This window comes from Molothrus ater, chromosome 6 (genome assembly GCF_012460135.2).
Source record: "Molothrus ater isolate BHLD 08-10-18 breed brown headed cowbird chromosome 6, BPBGC_Mater_1.1, whole genome shotgun sequence".
NCBI lineage: Eukaryota > Metazoa > Chordata > Aves > Passeriformes > Icteridae > Molothrus > Molothrus ater.
In genome coordinates, this window is record NC_050483.2 from 15,342,857 (window position 1) to 15,359,667 (window position 16,811).

General features: G+C 37.8%; 1 protein-coding gene across 1 annotated transcript in view; it reads right to left on the reverse strand.

Annotated features, from left to right (window-relative positions):
• The window catches only part of KCNQ1 (potassium voltage-gated channel subfamily Q member 1), a 328,824-nt gene that overhangs the window by 103,640 nt on the left and 208,373 nt on the right, over window positions 1-16,811 (reverse strand). The window contains exon 12 of the mRNA XM_036384322.1: window positions 4,593-4,668. Coding sequence (XP_036240215.1) covers window positions 4,593-4,668 — 76 coding nt within the window. The remainder of the gene's footprint in view (window positions 1-4,592; window positions 4,669-16,811) is intronic.

The window sequence follows — 16,811 nt, forward strand, 5'->3', positions numbered from 1 at the left end:
AATTCTTGGATTCTTTTTGTACTATAAATAAGCAAAAGAGAAACCTGCAAGTTTGAAAACTGCAGGTTCAGAAAAGGTGTTCAGTAAGAATAAAGATGCAGAGCTTTCTCCTGCCATCCTCATACTCTGACACAGCAGTCTGACAGTAGTCTAAGTATTTCCCCACCTGTTTTTCATTTACAGGGCTGTTTCTCTCTCTTTAAAACAAGAATTGAAAACCTGGAGTAAATATATTTTAAGAATGAGGCTAAACTTCTGAGTAAGTCTGGGTATTTAAGTCAGTACTGATTTTTCTGTAACTGCTTCATATTGAAAGCTGATCTTCTATAAGAAAATACTCTTGTTGTTGACCATATAAAAAAACTGCAGTAGGCAGCAGATTAGTATGGAATAGACAAAAGCAGAAGCCAGTCCCACAGCCTTCTTAATTGCTTCTCTTCCTTACATTTGCTCCTCTACTAATTAAGCAAAACTCATGGCAAAACTCTTTTTAAATGCCTTAGAATTTCCTCCATCATAAATGACAGTTTTTAAAAGGCACAAAATCCAATGCCAAATATTAAATGTGCACCACTGGCTGTGGCTGTTGTTCCCTAGTAACTGCATGGGCAGGAAGGCAGATCTGGGAAAGGGGAATCCAGGAAAGGGGAATTTCTGGGAAATGCAGCCAGGTAACATCAAATAAAATGGGCAAAACACCCTGTGAAGCACAGGACACTGAAATACACAGTTTAGTACAGTCCAGCATGGAGATTAGAAAAGATTACACACACAATTCATATGAATCACACAGTATGATGAACTACAAGACTATAAATGTAAGATTTTCCAGGGAAATTGTAACAAATCAGGCAACAGTTACGTCATCGGTAGAACTGCAACCTGTATTTTTAATTTATGCTATGTATAGAATATTTGTCATGGTAAAAATCATTCCACAAGTTAAAAAGCTATTTTAGAAGGAAATTAATTTACTCAATTGGAAGAATTTACATGGAAAGAAAATTTAAGAAGTTTTCAAAATGAAAATGGGAAATCAGAACCCGTTCCTGGTCTCTGTATCTGACGGATATCATGGTTGCATCAATATACATTAGTTTTAAGACTTCTAGAAACATTCATGATTGGAAAATAAAGGTTATTTACTCATAAATCAAGCTAATGGGATAATTGAGTATGGAAATGATTTTTTTTCTGAAATTCATTTGTAACATTAGATTTTGTCAAAAACATCTGCTTTACAACTAATATATAAAATTAATTTTTGGTAGGTAAGGGTGAACAAAGCCTAGAAAAGCATTCATTTTAAGTCTGCTTTCCCTATAATCAATAAAATCCTTCCTTAACCATAAGTCATCAATCTTCACTGATGCGCGGGACTTGTGTTGAATGTGATCATTTGTATAGAATTTGAAACAGTCCTACAGACTTTACGAGAACATAAACACATCCATAAAAAAGGTATTAATTCTTTATAATACTACGCTGGGTTCATGGGTTATACATGGGCATCCTCCTAAGGACTATATTTAAACCTGGACTTTGAAATACAGCCTAATTTTCTCTCCTTCTTTTTTAAGAGGAAATGATACTTCACAAAGATTTGCTTTTCATGTCCTTTGAAAATCTTTGTATCCCTTTTTAGCTTTTCTTTATTTGTTTTATTTATTTATTTAGTTTTAAACAGGAAAGCTTTGCTTTCTAACTGGCTTTGGTCCTTCTGATGCCATCACCCCCTGTTATTAACTGAGTCCTTTAAAAAATATATCTAGTCAAATTTAGGCCTACAGGTGTGTCCTGCAAACAGCTGGTATAGTTTAAGAACCATGCTGGGTTCATGCTGGGACCTATTTTGCAAAATTTTCCTCTTCCTCTCCTTCTTCCTATGCTGTCCTACCAGAAGTTTCAGAGGCATCTCTAAAAAATACTCCTTTAAAGCGCTGGCCTTCCTCAGTGTTGCAGCTAATTTTAAGCATGAATTGCCCAATGGACTTCAGATGAAATTGGGTTGTTGGTTTGTTTCGGGTTTTTTCAACAGTTACAGGAAGAAAATATCTGAATTTTCTTTTGTTGGAACTTATTTTTTACACTACTGTAAAGCTTAGAAAGAAAATACCTACTAAAAACCAGCTGTACAGACCTCTAAAATGCCAAAAGATATTTTTAAAATGCATCTTCTGCTTTACCTTATTTTTGGACATTACATTAGTCTGCTTATTAGGAACAGTACAGTCATTACTTGGCACATACTAAAACAATTTAATTTCTTATGATTATTTTATGTGCGTAGAACAGATTTACAACTTCCGATGAAAGAATAATGACAGTGGTTATCGCTTAATTACAGGAGAGATTTTTAAAATCATCTTGGGGCTTGAATTTCAAGGTGACTTTGTGCATCAAGTTACTTGGGTGCTTTGGAAAACTGTACCTTTCGTGCTCTCCAAATTTCTAAGCTTGATCATGACCTTATATTCAGAAAATATGGAGAAGTATCAGATATTCCCCTACTTTCCTACTGGAGATTCTGCTTCAGAAGAAACAGCAGCATATTACTTGTACACAGGAGTAGATCCACCCCACTTCAGCCAAATAACATTTTTAGTTCTTTAGTAGCAGCTAATATGGATCCTTCAGGAAGGAAGAAGACTGCTGAGGAGAGATGGGAGACAACCCTGTCCAGGGATTTTGTAGATGGCCAGGACTGAGCCTTTTGCAGATGCAAAAGTGAGAGTACAACTGAGAAGCCAGATTAGCAACCGAGATACTGAGCACAAACAAAGTTGTAAGTATGAACTGAATAGTCCCATTCTATTCAGTCAGATGCTTTTTCAGCTTCTATCAAATCATCTGCCGCAGGGGAGTTTCGTTTATTTGCCAGGTGGATAATGTTGCACACAGTGCTCAGGCATTTTCAAAATCTGTTTCTGACAAATACCACTTGGGAGGTAGATCTACAACGTGTGGATTTCTTGTTACTACGCAGTTTAGTTAATACCATGGCAAATATTTTATGATCTAAATTTATGAGAGCAATGATTCAGTAATTACCATGGAGCAAAGGATCACAATCAAGTTTTAGAATGAAAATAAATTAGATTTTAATGGAACTGGCCACATTTAGGCAATTATTCACACAGCAGCAGACACATCACTGGACTGGGCCACATCCCTTGCCCAATTTAAAGTGCTGACCAGCAAGTGCTAAAAAACTTCTCAACAAAATGACTATAAATATTATCTTCAAGTAGTTGAGACTGTGCCTTTCTTAATTTTAGTCTAATAATGATAACAAATGGTGAAATGTGCTAGCAGAAACTTTTTGAAAGCCCTCTTTTCAAGAAAACTCTGGACATGGGATATTTCAGCCTAAATGGTACTGATTTGAATACATTATACATAACTAAAGCAATTTTCTGACAAGCTCAGGCAACCCTAGTCACAAATTAGCTCATTAGTAAAAATTAAAATATTCAAAGTAGAAATTTGCTAAAGAACTCAGGAAATGCTTCTGAATTTTACAAGGAAATCGGAATTGTGGGATTGTAACAGCAGCAAACTTTGCCTTACAGATAGATATATTGGACTGCTAGTCATCATCATCATGTTCTTTTTGTTCTTAAATTTTGTAGCCTTCAAATTTGAAAAAGAAAAGACACTCTCCCTTTTTGGAGGGTCTAGATTAAAGGTGGGATGGCTTTCTGGTTTATTGGAAGCAGCAATAGCTAAAAAATAGATGTAGGCAGTTAAGCCACACTCATCCTTTGCATTTTCAGTTGTGAAGACTCCTCCAGAGATTATCCCTTATTGATTGATTTTAAGCAAGGTAATATATTTATTACCTATATATACATTCACCTGGTTTAAATCAAGCTGAAGGCTGTTGACATGTGTTTTTACTGGATTAATGAAACAGATTTTTAGAAAGTTGGCAGTCAGAATTTTTTATTCAGACCAGGAAACAAGGTTAATTAGCTACTGTTAAATGCTTATGACATCACAAGGCCACAGGAAGTGAAGTGGCACATGGGAAATGTATCAGTGAGGGCCAGAGGAGGAAAGAGAATCAGTATCTCACTAACTGGAAAGGAGGTCTTCTACTATGCAGAGGGGAGAAAGGAGAAGAAATGAGAAACCCTCCAATACACTAACAAATTTCCACCTTGGTTTCTTATCAGGACTTCATTATCATTGAGTAAGGGACAGAAACAAGGCTGAGGTAGTATTTTAATCTCTAATCCTACTGACTGGGCACGAAAACAGCACACAGCTCAGAATTAATGGAGACATATGAGAATGTTTGCACTGCCAGAAAGAGACAGCGATAACAGAGGGCTAAGGGTCAAGTCCATTAGCAGAAAATAACATTTTAATTCAGACTGCATTTCAGGAGTTTAGCCTATTTCCAGTGCATCCATAGCTGACTAACCTGCTGCAAAACAACCGTCCTATTGAAGGAGGGAGAGAATAGTGGGTGTAGATCACCATTACTGAAATGAATTGTGTTAGTCTCTCTTAAGTTTCTAAAAGAGACAATGAATCAGGTGAACAAAGGGTTTATTTAGAAAAGGAGCTTTCTATTCACAACTCACCTGGAACTTTTTTTTTGCCACAAAATACTGCATCCTCCGAATCACCTTGATGGCAGCGCGGTGGTGTTCCCGCAGCCTGTGAGAAAAACCAGGAGGGTCAGGGGGGAAAGAGCATCTCCATCCAGACAAGAAATACAGCAGGCTGCAGAAAACCCTTCCCCAAAACATCAAGCTGCAGTGTAAGTAGCTGTGATTCAGCACAGCACACCGTTCTGCTGACCTTCCTCACCTTTCAAAAAGGCTCTGAAAATCCAGGGTTTTACCTGACCCACGCTAGGTTTGCACCCATGTCACAGCTAAAAGAGGTGTCCACATAACCTCCTTCTGTGTCTAAGCAAACCTCCATGCATCCCTCCCAGCTTCATTTCCACAAAAAAACCCCAAACTCTCAAGTTCCTGCATATCCAGCCATGAACAGCTTTTATACAATCACTCCAGTTTTTAGGACTTTTTGGTTTGTTTGGGTTTTTTGAGGTGTTCACCCCACAATTTCTATACAACGTGTTTCTTCACTTAGATGATTTTTTTTTCCACAAAGAATTATTAAAATAAAAACACTTGAAAGATCTTTGATTTGTTGACTGCTAAACAGTCAAGAGATAACCTAGTAGTTTCTGGATGTAACATCTACATACATATTTATCCTGAAATGGAACTGTAGCTTAATATAATAACAAAATAATCTGACAGGTCTTTAAAAAATATATGCCCCTCTTTGTGCATATGCATATGATCTGACAACAGAATAAAGAGAAAAGAATTTGCTCATCATGCTTTTAAATTACAGACTTTCAAAGAATCTGACATGATTTTTCAGACAGTGCCTTAAAACCAACAGTTATTTCAAACTTTTCAAAGCTTCCAAAAAGATGCATTTTCTTCTTAACATTAAAATATAATATCAAACATTAGGCCAATTATTCAGATTGCTCATTCTATTACTCTTACCAAGACGTACTTGAATGACATTACAGCACCACCTTTATTTCCTTTTTAACTGCGTGAACATCTAATGTTTCTAACTCTCATCCCAAACACACTTCTAGTGATGGCTTTGGGGAACAGCTGCAAAAGCAGTTAGGTGTTCCAGATATTTTATCTTTGTAAACTTGTTATTAGTATTCCAGATAGAATGGCATATTGAGACGTCACTTTGCAGTGCTTTTTCTCCATACTGAACATGACAGCATTCATACTCACTAAGGGATGGAGAAGTCATAGAAGTTCTATAAAAGAATTATTTTAAGTGATATAAAAGTTCGTGCAAGTTTGGGTCTCTAGCATGTTACAGCATGGTATCAGCCAAGCCTCTGCAGCTAAATATAACCTGAAATTTTTGTGAGTATTTAGGTGTTTCCTCAGGATAGATCTCCCTCAGTAAATAAAAGTTCTGTATGTGCAAATGGTGGATGTCTGTCCTCTGAGGAGGTGTAGCTGGGGTGTTCCTCTTCTGAAAACCCACACTTTTTAGGAAGAAAACATTCTGCAAAGTAAAAAGCAGAACCAAAACAAAGCCATCATTTTCTACTTTTAGCTATTGCCTCTCAGGTGGGCTCTGTTATAGAAATTGTTCAGGTCCAGCAATGACAGAAAAGATTACTTTCTCCAGAAATAGCATAAAATGCATTATTTTTTAAGCTAATACTATACAGCTTTTCACTGCAGGTCTACAGATGGCTACCCCTAAGTGTATTTATGTAAAATCATCTGTACCTCAATAATTATGCACCAAACCTGGAGTTAGATCTGCATAGGAAGCTTTTTCCCTCTTAACACCTTCCTGAGGTGTCTTAGAGCCACTGTCTCCAGGCCCCTGCTCCCACAGATCAGACTGCAACATCATGGTTCAAGTTACAAAAATGGAAATTTGCTACTCTTGCCTGGAATGGCTGCGTGTTTGGATCAGTTCCCAGTGGACTGAGTTAGCCTAATGCTTGTTCAGGGCACCCCTGTTCTGTGAGCCTGTGCTGCATCATTCTGCTGCTAAGGACTTGGATGACTTCCCCCAAACCCAAAGGAAATAAAGTGTTTGGGCTTTTAAGTTCTGCTTCACAGAGATGGGAGCCAAAAAGGTAAGCACTGTTTAATTTTCTAGTAAATATCAAAGGTATGATATCATGCAGCTATACATCCTATACATAAAAGCACACAAAAACATCTTTTGACAAATAGAAATATATTTGAATTGCCATAAAACTGCTTGTAGTATTTTGGTTTATGCCTCATTTCCTCTGGGGTGTTCTTCACAGTCCATTATTTCTGAGTAAAACATTTTTCTTTGGGACAGCCAGTCACCAGTAGAACACACCAAATCCCTCATTCTCTATCTAGAGGACAAGTCCCATCTATAAGCAAGGCAGGCAGATAATAACAATGGTATTTGCTATTCAGTGAAATAACAAAGCTACACGACCAAAATGATTTTCCAATTCAGCCATTCACCATCAATCATTTTTCAGTGCTAACATGAACTACCATGCCAGGAGGAAAATTAATATTCTCCTTTTAATCCTTCCCATTTCCAGCTCCAGTAGGAAGCCTTACAGTAAGCTTGTTTCTGCTTATGCTGTAAAATGTATTCTGCACAACAGGCTGTCCTGATTCCCCAAGATTAAATGCTTCTGCGATGAGAGAAGGGAATAAAGGATTTAATTAGTAGCCAAGGCTGTGATTCACGGTTGTTTGATCTCTTTGGCAAACTGGTAACAAACGCTTTAGTAAATTGAGAGCTTAACCATTAACTGGTGATATTTGTTTGTTCAGCCACTTGTGACATCTCTGAATTTTGGTTACAGACTGTCTGCAGCCTCTGGGCACAGGGAGCACGCTCAGACATCAGAAAGGTGCTCAATGTGTTACCGCACCCACCTCTATGAATACCTGGGGTTTTTTTTAGGAGTGTGGCTGGAAATGACCTCACCTGAGTGTGCTGCCAGAGCACAGCACCTCACCTTGCTGCTGTGTCCCTCCCCACAGCCGGTGGGAGACACCCTTTGGAGAGGCACTGCTGTGCACTGTGGGTCTCTGATGGCAGCCTAGAAAGGGTCTTCAGGAACTGCTGGGCACCTCCAGAGAGCCCTTCTGCTGCAGTGTAGCTGTGTGAGCAAAGCTCTCATGCAACTGCAGTCCCTCATTTTCAGATGTTTAGTTTTGCCTGACTTTGGGGGAAAGCTTGTTGGATAAATGCATTAGCAACAGGGTCAGCAGGCCTTTTACTCTTTTGGCAACAAAGCTATTTTCCTCCCCTAAGCATTCATCAGGCTTTGAGCCTCATTGTCACCATACACATTAATATCATAACTAAAGGACATCTAAAGGAACTTGCCAAACACCATTTGACTGATTCTAATAACCAGCAGCATGTTACCTTAAAAAGTAATATACATAGAATGCCTTTAAAATCAAGCTAGTTATTATTTCTGATACTGGACAATTTCTCAGCCTGCACCCTTCTGAAGAAAAACCACCAATAGCTTTCACTGGCTACCAGTAATTTCCTTTCTCAATATGAAGATCACCTTGAATACAGTACATGCTATGTGACATTTCTCATGGATGTAAACTCACAGAATTAGGTCCTGAAGCCACCAAGGAATCTACAACATTTTTATAACCCTTAGGAATCCAGAAGGGTGAAGAAGAAAGTAACAATTCAACAACAGAAGACCGTCCTGGTTGTAATAGGGCCAACAGATTCATATGAACCTACATTATTTGCAGGTATAAACTAGGACTGCTTTGTACATGCACTGAAAAACAACCTGTTGTTGATTCAGGCACTATTCAAAGCATAAGAAACGAGGATGAAAAAACCTGGAAACAAAATACAATGGATTGAGCACCCACATTAAAAAAGAAAGCCTGGCAGCATTAAATGACCAGAAATCCTTAGTTTTTCCTGCCTCCTTTAGTTGTTAAGATACTTAACCTACAACCAGTCACTTGGAGGAAATCTGATCTCATCATCAGTCCATTAGAAATCTGAACTGGAATTTCACGTAAATTGGAAAACAAGCTTGATGGAATACTTTTCGTAATTGAACTGACATTCCCATTTGGTTGGAAAGTTATTATACATGAATAAATGCTCTGAACTGTTGCAATTCAGACTTTTGTTCATTTGACTTCATATTGTTCATTTTCCCCACACAATCGGCCAAAGCCTCAGTAGGTTTCCGAAGCTGTGGCTCATTCCCCAGTCCCACGCTCACTGGGAATGCCACTGTTCAGTCAGGACCCACCTGCCTTCTTCCTGCCAGGGGACACGCAGGGCCACCCCAGAAGAATGCTCTGGGGCAAAGGCTAAAACTTTTTAGTTGCCAAAACTGTGTGGCTTTAAGAAAAATGAACTAAGCAGGTGCATGGTTCAGTTGCTCTATGATTCAAAACAAATAAAACCTTTTTTTTTAAATTAAGCTTTACAAGATTATTCCCCTTTCTGAAATAGATTTATTTTGATAAAGAATCATAAAGGAAAAGCAATTATTAATTAGAAATATTAATTGCCCTTACAAAGCTGCTAAAGTTTATATTAAACCCTTAGAATTCCATTAGAAGTTTGTTCCCCTTTGCATCTCAGGAAGGTGTTCTACATATCGGTTTAGTGTTAACAGAAATATTAAAGCAACAGGGCAAAGGAAAGGTGGTGCTGATTTCCTATTTATAACACTTGCCTTTTTGTTCATGTGCAGAACATTTCATTATGAGGACTGTGATGTCTGGCACAGACCCCCCAACACACGCACACTGATATTATCAGAGCCTAAAGGTCAACGCTGTCTGTTCAGAATGAGTCCAACAGGAATGAAAACGCAGTTGGAGAGAGCCACAGATTTATAACATCTTTTACAAAATGCCCATTTCTCAGTAAACCTAATACTGATTTGAAGTCAGGCTCAGTTTTTAAAACCTATTTAAATTCTCTGCAGTCATCTTAAATTTCTGACTTGGGACAGGGTAAAGTATTAAGAAAGAAGACTGAAGTTGGTTGGCCTGAAGATTTTGGCAGTAATCATTATTTAGATTTGAGCTTTATCTTTAATGCATCAGTTTTTAATCATATGTTTTGCATGTGAACTCAAGTATTTTTTTCCATTCAGGCCCTGAAAAACATTCCTTGTCACAGAATCTGGTGGGAGAGATTCAGAGTAACTACATTAATACATTTCATTAGTGCATTTAAGTCTAATGAAATCTTCCATCCTTAGTCCTCCAGGCATTTTAGGTATAGAATTTGCTGTGGCTCAAGCTTATTCTGTCATTCTCTGCCTACTCCCAGTTGATGGAAATCTCTCTGCACTGAGCTGCATTTTAGATGCTGAAAATTGGAAGAGATTAGGTTGCATTGCTGTGGATTCTGAAACAGGAAATACTTGATCACCATACCCAGGGATAAAATCAGAATCACTGATTATTTCCAATATCACAGACTACCCAGCTTTTCCTTTCATTTGTCGCTAGTTTAGCAACTATTTTTTGCCATCATTATGATCAGTTTAGTGAAGGCTCTCTTCAAATAGCCTGGCCCATAAATGTTTTGCAAAAACTATCTTAAGGATAAACCAATAAAAGCTGCCCAGAAATGTTAGAAGAGCATGATGGCATTTGAAGAGCAAAACAGTTACACATCTGAAGTTTCATTAAATGGGCTTGGTTTACACAGGACCACAGAATGGTTGGGGTTGTAAGGGACCTTAAAGATTGTCTCATTACAACCCCCTGCTGTGGACAGGGACACCTTCCTCTAGACCAAATTCCTCAGAGCTCCTTCCAACCTGACTGTGATCACTTCCAGGGATGGGATATCCACAACTTCTCTGGACAACCTGTTCCAGTGCTTCACCACCCTCACAGAAAAGAATTTCTCCCTGGTACCTCATCTGAACCCACTCTCTTAGTCTGAAGCCATTTGCTCTTGTTCTGTCATTACTTGCCCCTGTAAACAGTCCTTATCTTTCCTGTAGGCTCCCTTCAGGTACTGGAATTTACTAAATGCTCCCATAACATTTTCAGTGTAAGCAAAGTTAGAAACCAGTGACAAAACAAAACAAATTTGGATGAAGAATTCATCTATCCCCTCATGGTGATCACCGCCGGTGTCTTCACAGGTTTAAATGTGATGGAACTACAGAAATAATAGATACACATAGAACAAGAAGAATCACAAATAGAAGGTAAGATAGCTTTAAAAATTTTCTTTGGTCTCAGCATTCAAAGGCATTTTAGTAATTACTGGCAAACAATCTGTTTATGAAAGATCTACATCAGCTGAACTCCTGTTCATGCTTGTAAATTAGTTATGAATGGGTAAGATTTCATCAAATGAATTTGTTCATCTAAGCACTGAATAATTCAACAACAATAGCTAATTATTTCTATGAAGACATTTGATGAATAATTTTATAGAACAGTATGTCTCAAGGGTTTAACTTCAAGAATAAAAGTTTCTTTGACTTAAATGCATGTCTTATAATGTAATTTCTGTTCCCAACCTAGGGGAATGCAGGGGCGGACTTCCATAGAAGTATCAGTGATTCTAAATTAAAAAATTGCTCTGCAGGAGTAATGTCAAAATCAGTCTTTTGGTGAACCCTTCAGCTAGTAAACAATTTGATTATTTACTAATTGGGAACATTGGCCCATAGGGAATTAGCTTAAGTTGAATTAACATTTGTACTCTTCTTCACCCACTACGTAATTTCCCAGCTATATGTGGTTGGTCTTTTTTATTTAAAATATGTAATTTTAAAACCACAGTCATCTTTTAATGGATTTACGTTTTATTCTACAGCAGCTTTCATGTCTCCCTTCTCAAAAGTAATAGGTTTAACTGAGAAATCCTTTCATGTAGTTATAGCGATCCTCTTTCTTTCTACAGATAGTCTGACTTAGTTTGAAAATGTTTAACAGACATACAAAGAAAGGCAAGTTGAAGAAATAACATCTCCTTTGGGGGGATTTTGGCGTTTTAAACAAAAACAAACAAAAAATGCTTTCCAACTAGACCCAAGAGGATCCAGAATAGCTAAATGGCATAGGATTCTGGAGTGTCACAATTAAATTTGTTCAACTTTCTTTGGGGGAAATGGTCCAACACTTTGTATGTCTAGAACAAAGACAAATTGCTGAAACTAGAAGGAAGACCAGGTATAGGTTTTCAGAACTAGCGCCATGCTGGGGCAAACAGAGGTAGCAGCAAGATATTTCCTCTGTGGTCTACTCCACTGTGGTGGTAGCTAAGAACTCAATTCTTACAAGGGTAGTTTGTATGGAAATCAGGCAATAGCCAGAGATTTCTTGTACATCCTTAATCACCGTTGCTGTATATTTTCACAATTCCATTTTACCTCATGCCTGTTACTAGGACAGGAAGAGCTGCACAAAGAACATGGGGAAAAAAATAGGAAGACAAAAATTATCTTTGGTCAGGACCTAAAAGCCACATAAAGAAAGCAGGAAAACTATACAAGCCAGTTCCCATTTTGTCAGAACCAAGTATTGTTTTGCAGCTTTGGTGATGTCATTATCAAATACCAATTGATATTGATGTCCATATCAAATCACAGAGAACCTTTATTCAGCTCTTCACTCTCTGCATCTTATTGAGTTAGAAGGCTGCTGCTTTTTCACACGGCTTCAAGGCCAAGCAATTTGAAAGTAGCGAGACACAAATGAGATCACAGATAAGTAAATAATAATGTACAGCACTCTTACAGATACAGTCTGACACATTAAACTCCTTTTCTAAAGAAGCTGAATTCAGAACACAACAGAGCTTTTTGTTCAGTGCACACACAGGAAGCCGTAGGCATTATTATTTTGCCTCCTCTGGTTAAAAGCCATCTTTTTAGATTAAAAATAATATTTTTTGCTGAGCTTTTCATTTATAGCTCTGAATTATACAAGGAAATTCAGGGCTACACTCAGAGGCACTAAGAAGAAATAACCATGCTTCCCCTGGTTATTTGCCTTTCTATTGTTTGACTATTAAACTTACAATAACCTTTGAATATTTAACTGGATGATGTTACACTACTTCATTATGCTCAAGAAGTTGCTCACACTACACAGTAGCTTTTTGCTGTGCTCATTGTAGGGAACTACAAGGCCCCTGCAAACTCTAGACTGAGCTTGACTTTTCTATTTGGCTTAAATTACATTGCTCATAATGCACCTCAGATACAATCTGTACACAAAAATATCTAATGCTGAATATGAGATGTAAAAGCACCAAAATTATGTACCCCATTGAGATTTCTCAACTATATGTTTCTATTCCCAATTATTTGCTCCTACTCTAGTAACACATGCCAATTTAACACATGCTGTATCTCACATCTTAATTAGGACTCATCTTGTGGTACTACTGCTGCCATCCCATTTAACCTTTTGTTTTGAGACAAAAGAAATAAGCTTTCATTGGGTCAGCTACTGATGCAGTTCACAGAGGATCCATGAAAGGTCAAAGCAATATTGCCTTATTTAAACCCCACACAATGACTTTAGCCAGAACCCTCTTCAGATTTTTCCCCACATCTCAGTGACATGTGAATTTTCAAAAATAGAGAATAGATGCAAAAACATTGTCCCTTATTTGTAAAACCAATCATAGGCAAGAGGTTAGAGTCACTTACACAACTTAACAAATTCAACCACCCTACCAAGGCAAAGTTGAGAGAGTATCTCAGCTGTTCAACACACATGAAAGTCATTGCATGGTTGTGACTGAAAAAATGAAGCAGGTCTCCTGTTGCAGAGACAGGAATTACAGCAGGAAAAATACCTGAAAGGAATTGATGTGAATACCAATATTTAAATAATTACCAAATTAAGTGATGATACTATTTCAGAAGTCTTAACACTTTCCATGTGGTTTTTTACTACAGAGGTGATTGGCAAATTCTCCTGCTCCTCAGAAAAGGAGAAGGTGGAACTTGCTGCTGTGAAGCTTTTTCTAAGCACTGAATTCTGAGATCAAACTGTATCCAAACCCCCCACCATTGTCACAGAAATCCACTGAAAAACACGAAGCCAAACCCTGCTCTCGTGTTCACCAAGGGTAACAGAAGGGACTGGGAGCTGATGGACTGAGAAGGTCACCTTGGCTCCTGGCCTGCCATCTCTGTAGGGGCTCGGGATGTTACTTGTGCACAGTGATAGAAGTGTGTTCTCACAGCTGCACTTTTTAGTGGGTGTAGCCTCCAAAAATAAACTGATAGTAGACTGCAAAGGCGAGGGTGCTGCTGCGGTTTCTGTGAGCTGCAATGAAAAGCCCGGCAAATGGTGAAAGATGGCATTAGGACAAGGGGACTTCACCTCCCTTGTCAAAGCCATCACTTCAGGAAAAAAGGCAGTTACAAATGTAGTTCAAAACTGCAATTTTTGCAACTGGAAGCATTCTCCAGGATTTGTTATTTTACAATAGTGGGGAAACACATGGGATTTCAACTTGTGGAGAACAGCCTTTCTCTATAAATCACAGAGTGTAATCTGAAACCTAGAAACAGCACAGGGGCTCACATTTATGGATTTAAAACAGATGAAGAGCAAGCATGCTCTTAACCCTTTCCCCATAATTCCTTCCCAGTACAAAATAAAAATGAATATACAAATACTGAACAGAAATTAACTTGGCAAAAATCAAGATTAATACAATTCTGTAAACACTGAATAGTTTAGACTTCCCTAAGGACACAAGCACGGAATTGTGCTAAAGCAAAGCACTGTAAAACTGTTAGAGCATAATCCAGTCTTTGGACTGTTCTTTCATCAACTTTTATTTAAGCAGTTTATCTTACTGAGATTAGGATCTCTCCTATAGAGCAAGACCTGGCAAACACAGGCCTCTGGTTTTGAATATCAGGCTATATTTCACTGGGAATGAAGTAACTAGCAGCCTGTCGTCTCACCATAATGTTATAAACTCCTTAATCAGGCAATAGGAGAACTAATACTAACACATTAGTAATAATTTCTCTTCAAAAATATGTAAGAGCATTAAGATGACATATTGTTTATTTATTGTTCCTTAAGATCCGAAATCATTTCTGTATCAGTTAAGCTTCTCCTATGGCTTGCTGGAAAAAAAAAATCCAAAACCCAGCAAATCCTGCTCCAACTTGACATAGCTTCCTCCTTGATTTTTTAAAATTTAAATGAAAAAAACAGTGTAAAAGAATGGACTGGAATCTCAGCATTGCCAAGATGCAGTAGTCTCTACCTTGTCAGAGTCAGAGCTCCAGTACTTCCAGAAATTCGCTCACATATGTAACACAATGGTGTGATTGAAACCAGAAATGGGCCCAGATTGAAATAAAGTATGATGGCATGTCATGTTAAATCTCTACCCAGTGTAACATTTTAGAGAAAACTCTAAAACAACCAGTCCAGGATGGCTGACAGGAGAAGACCAAAAATAATTTTAAGCTTACTGCAAGATCACTCATCTGCAGACATAGTATTTGCCTGTGGTAATTCAAGCTCTCCTTTTATTGGATGCAGTTCAGTGAAGTGGTACTTTTGTCCATGGCTCCTAATGAAAAGCTAGGGTGTCTCTGGTCTTCACTGAAAAGGTTGCAATTGATGGAAAAAAAATCTCCCAAGTTGCAATGATGGGCACCTGAATCCTTTTCAAGTGAAGAAATCAGCTATCTAAGAACAGCAAAAAAATACATCATGAAAAAGAATTCAGTCTTAGCCACTGGCATGTTGTGGAGCATCCAGAAAATACAGTAATGGCTAGAATTTTGTGCTACAATAATCAGAGGGGCAACCTGAAAAAAATCTGAGCTCTTTTGAAAAATCCTGCTAAAGCTCTTATATGTAATTGTAGTTGCAAAGAAACTACAAAGATAGTGTAAGACAAAAAATTATTCTACTAGCCCAATTCTGGTATATCAAATGGTGTGTTAGCAGATCTCCATAACCACAAGAGCCATGCCTTTTACTTTTAAAGCATTTCAAATCAAAGACTGATTTTTCATAAATACATACTTTGTGGAAAACTTAGAATTAGACCATCAACAGCTCCACCTTCATTCTTTCATCACTAAAGCTTTTTCAAGCTACAGTCCAAGTTCAAGTAGGACCACCCAATGCTTCACATTATTCCTGCAGACACTCAGATCCAGACATCATCTCTTGTAAACCCATGATGCTATTGGTATACAAAGGCCATTGAGATTTCCAAATATGTGCATCAGACCATCTAACTAGGTTGGGATGGATACATGCTTCTGAAAAATCTCATGAGATCATCTAAATTATTGTGATAACCCAACTTATTCCATATGTACAAATTCTGTGAGGAAGAAGGAAGAGGCACTTTGCACCTTGAAAGCCACTAAAATAGGGACTGCATCTCATTTACTGAATCACTTATTCCAAACAGATGGGTAAACCCTTTAAAGCACATGCAGAGAAAAAATTCCTGCCTAAATGTATCAATTGTATTGAAGTCCCCATCTGGCCACAGTGGATGTAGGACTACATGCACAAAGTCAAGGGGAAAACACAGCCCTGAACCTACACATGGGCTTGGCACACCAAGGGATCAGTAGAAACTTGGAAAATTTGTACATACAAGAAGACATTTAAGACATCAAATGTAGATTATATATTGTGTAGGACTCTAGATACACACTTCTTAATTAGGTCTTTTGTGTGGAAATATCTGACCTGACACATCCAATTTCTCTTGTTCAATCTAAAATTAAAGAATGCACTGTGGTATTAGTATTGCAAAAAGGCAGGGAATTTTATGAGCTGATATGCTGGAGACAGAAACTGGCTGGGACTGACTACTTTGGTATGTGAACTCTGTTTCTTTCTGTGGCTTCAAAGCACAAGCACAACTCAACAATATATTTTTTTTACTAGAATTACCCTCTGGAAAGTTTGATATGGGAACCAGAATGTGTTTTAATTACTTTTTCCCCTCTTAATTAAGAAACTGTTAACAAGCCCAGCTGTATATTTCAATTTAATTTCTGTTACATAAGGAAAAATATTTTTCTTAATATTCCTATTTCATTGTGTAAATATGTGATGATGTGTACAGAACAATTAACAGTTGAATACTTTGTTAGAAATATCAGATTACTTTGTAACTTTACAGCCTTGCAACACACATTTTTGCAAAGGAATAATTCCTCAGTAAGGATTGAGCTTCAGCTCAGTTACACTCATTGTAGGAAACAGAAATGCCTTGATCCTGGCAAG